Source organism: Anopheles ziemanni, unplaced genomic scaffold (assembly GCF_943734765.1).
Source record: "Anopheles ziemanni unplaced genomic scaffold, idAnoZiCoDA_A2_x.2 scaffold_143_ctg1, whole genome shotgun sequence".
NCBI lineage: Eukaryota > Metazoa > Arthropoda > Insecta > Diptera > Culicidae > Anopheles > Anopheles ziemanni.
The window spans coordinates 28,279-31,861 of NW_026690048.1; the positions used below are offsets into that span (position 1 = coordinate 28,279).

Consider the following 3,583-nt stretch of genomic DNA (forward strand, 5'->3'; position numbering starts at 1 on the left):
TGCAAAATTGCTGATTTCAAGTAGTTTCTTCCAAGTTAAGCCCAAAAATAAGCAGGTTTTGTTAACTTCTACATATTATGACAAAAAGATATTGCAAAAAGCACTAAACTTGCTTCCAAGTACCTTGAAAGTTGTTTGGACGTGGTTGGAATTACGAACAAAGTGCTTCGAAGCACCTTGAAAGTTGTTTGGATGTGGTTGAAATTACGAACAAAGTGCTTCGAAGCACCTTGAAAGTTGTTTGGATGTGGTTGGAATTACGAACAAAGTGCTTCGAAGCACCTTGAAAGTTGTTTGGACGTGGTTGGAATTACGAACAAAGTGCTTCGAAGCACCTTGAAAGTTGTTTGGATGTGGTTGGAATTACGAACAAAGTGCTTCGAAGCACCTTGAAAGTTGTTTGGACGTGGTTGGAATTACGAACAAAGTGCTTCGAAGCACCTTTAAAGTTGTTTGGATGTGGTTGGAATTACGAACAAAGTGCTTCGAAAATGCTCTTTTTCTGAAAAAACCTCCAACTTTAAACGTGAATAGCTCGAAAACTAGAAGAGCTAGAAGGTCGCCGTAGGTACCAAAAGAAAGGAAATTTAACGGGGTACTCTCGACATGGGGGTCAAATTTAAGATCGGACGAAAGGAAAAAAAGTTATGAGCGTTCAAAGATACTCGTTTTTTGACGTTTTTTCAATGCAAAATTGCTGATTTCAAGTAGTTTCTTCCAAGTTAAGCCCAAAAATAAGCAGGTTTTGTTAACTTCTACATATTATGACAAAAAGATATTGCAAAAAGCACTAAACTTGCTTCCAAGTACCTTGGAAGTTGTTTGGACGTGGTTGGAATTACGAACAAAGTGCTTCGAAGCACCTTGAAAGTTGTTTGGATGTGGTTGAAATTACGAACAAAGTGCTTCGAAGCACCTTGAAAGTTGTTTGGATGTGGTTGGAATTACGAACAAAGTGCTTCGAAGCACCTTGAAAGTTGTTTGGATGTGGTTGGAATTACGAACAAAGTGCTTCGAAGCACCTTGAAAGTTGTTTGGATGTGGTTGGAATTACGAACAAAGTGCTTCGAAGCACCTTGAAAGTTGTGTAGCGGCTGCGGACATCGGAGACAACGGACAGCGGCAAGTCCGCACAATACAGCCGCGAACGTACCGTGCGTTCGTCTCCGTTAAAAACTTATCGTGCACGATGGCAAGAACGGCTTGCCGCGCAACCCACGCGGGTTGCTCAGTGAACGATATAAAAAGCGCATGCAACGAGCACGCGTTCTTCTCTTCTCTAGTGGCTTTTCTACGTGCTAACATTACGTGGTGAATTCAGAAACAAAGTGATAGATTCTTTTGGGTGATCATTAAAATAAAAAAGGTGGTAAAAAACACAGAAAACGATTCGTCGTGTTACCGTACCCACAAATTGGTGACCCCGACGTGATCGCCTGCGCTATCACACATTTCCCTACCAGCGAACAACGCGTTCTGCGCCGGTAAGTGACCGGAGAAATTGACCCACGCGGCACTCTGCATCGAGCAGCCATTACGAAAAGTGACCAACCGCGAGGAATCCCTGCACCGCGCAGCCGTTCCACGAAGCGACCACCCGTGCGAAGGTCTACACCGAGTAGCCATTCTTCCGGGAAACGACCACGCGCAAGAATCACCACGCAGAACCACATTTTCTTCGCCCGCTTGCTTTGACAACGCCGTCCGAGAATGATTCATCACAGCCCTGAACGAGCCACACGCGTGGCCAACGATGGATCGGAAGGTACATCGGCTAGCAATGAGGATGCAAATGCAATACCCGACAAAAACGTGACGACGATCTCTGGTGCGCCGAAAATCCCTCCACCGCTTATGGACACCAGCAACCTGGAAGGTTTTTTCTTGTCGGTGGAATACTGGTTCGCTGCCGCCGGTATTCTTGACACCCAGGATGCGAAACGATTCAATTTCGTGATGGCCCAGGTACCGCAGAAAACACTGGTTGAATTAAAATCGAAGTTCGAAATGCTGCCAGCGAAAAACAAGTACGATTTCGCGAAAAGAACGCTGACGGAACACTTTAGCGAATCGCAACAAAGGCGTATGCAACGCGTGCTGTCAGAGATGGCGCTTGGTGACGCCAAGCCTTCCCAGCTGTACTACGACATGCGGCGGGTGGCTAATGGGTCAATCTCTGATGAGTTGTTGCTCGATCTTTGGGCTGCCCGGCTCCCTGCTAACATACAACAGCTGGTAGTAGCAAATCAGGGCCCAGCTAGTGAAAAATTGGCCATCGCCGACGCGGTAATGGAATCGCAACGCTGGCGTCCTATTAACGCGATCGAAACTGCGCCCAAGCGTGGGCAACTAGCTGAGCCAGGCAGTCAACGCAACGAAGGGCACATGCACGCGCCGTGCCTGGAGGCGTGGAATGAGATAAAGTCCGAACTAAGTAACATAAAAGCACTGATCAGTAACGGTAGCCACTGTGCCAAACGATCGTCAACTCCCGCCAGACATTCACGTGAATCCTCTCCTCGACGAACGCGTAGCACCAGCCGCACAGGATCAAACACCGGACTGTGTTGGTATCACGAGCATCATGGTGCTCGCGCAACGAAGTGCCGACATCCGTGTACCTTTAAGGTTACTTCCAACCAACCTTAGGTATGCATGTCGGGATCCGGAGACGTAGTGCACGCGCTCACTACCTCCAACGCCGCGCCTCGACTGTGCATTTCTGACAACGCGACAGGAACGCGCTTCCTGATCGACAGCGGCGCCGAAATATCAGTAATTCCACGCGACCGACGCGTTAGTGGTGTGCGACCTACAAGCGCCGTGCTTGTAGCTGCGAATGGAACAAACATCCCCGTCTACGGAGAGGCAACTCTAAACGTCAGCCTTGGCCTCCGCAGGGACTTCTTGTGGACCTTTGTCATCGCGGATGTCACCATCGCCATCATCGGAGCGGATTTCCTTGCACACCACGACCTCCTGATCGACCTGAAGCGACGACGGCTTATTGATAACACCACGAACATCCAGATGGCCGGCATCCTGATCGACGACGCAGCCAGCGACATCCGAGCGTTCTCACGAGAGGCGCCTTTAGCTGATATTCTAAGCGATTTTCCGGCATTAACAACAACATCGCCACCGGGACTGACATGCAACTCTACCGTCATGCACTACATCGATACGACTGGCCCGCCAACGAGTGCGCGTCCTCGCAGACTGCCTCCGGAGAAACTTGCTGCAGCACGAGCTGAGTTCGACATCCTGCTCCGGTTGGGAATTTGCCGCCCATCGCGATCCAACTGGGCGAGTCCCTTGCATATGGTGCAGAAACCAGACGGAACGTGGAGACCATGTGGCGATTACAGGGCACTGAACGCTCAAACAGTCCCTGATCGATATCCCGTACCCTATCTACAGGATTTCACCGCCACCCTCGCTGGAAAACACGTATTCTCCAAAATCGACTTGAAGAAGGCTTTCCACCAAGTGCCAATAAATCCCGACGACGTACCGAAGACGGCAATCATAACACCATTTGGCCTTTTCGAGTTTTCGTACATGACCTTCGGCCTGCGGAACG

General features: G+C 49.2%; 1 protein-coding gene across 1 annotated transcript; it reads left to right on the forward strand.

Annotated features, from left to right (window-relative positions):
• Nucleotides 1-1,710: 1,710 nt before the first annotated feature.
• Nucleotides 1,711-2,649, forward strand: LOC131292909 (uncharacterized). The gene has a single exon (XM_058321008.1). It carries the CDS (start codon nucleotides 1,711-1,713, stop codon nucleotides 2,647-2,649), a length of 939 nt encoding a protein of 312 aa, XP_058176991.1.
• The last annotated feature ends 934 nt before the right edge of the window (nucleotides 2,650-3,583 follow it).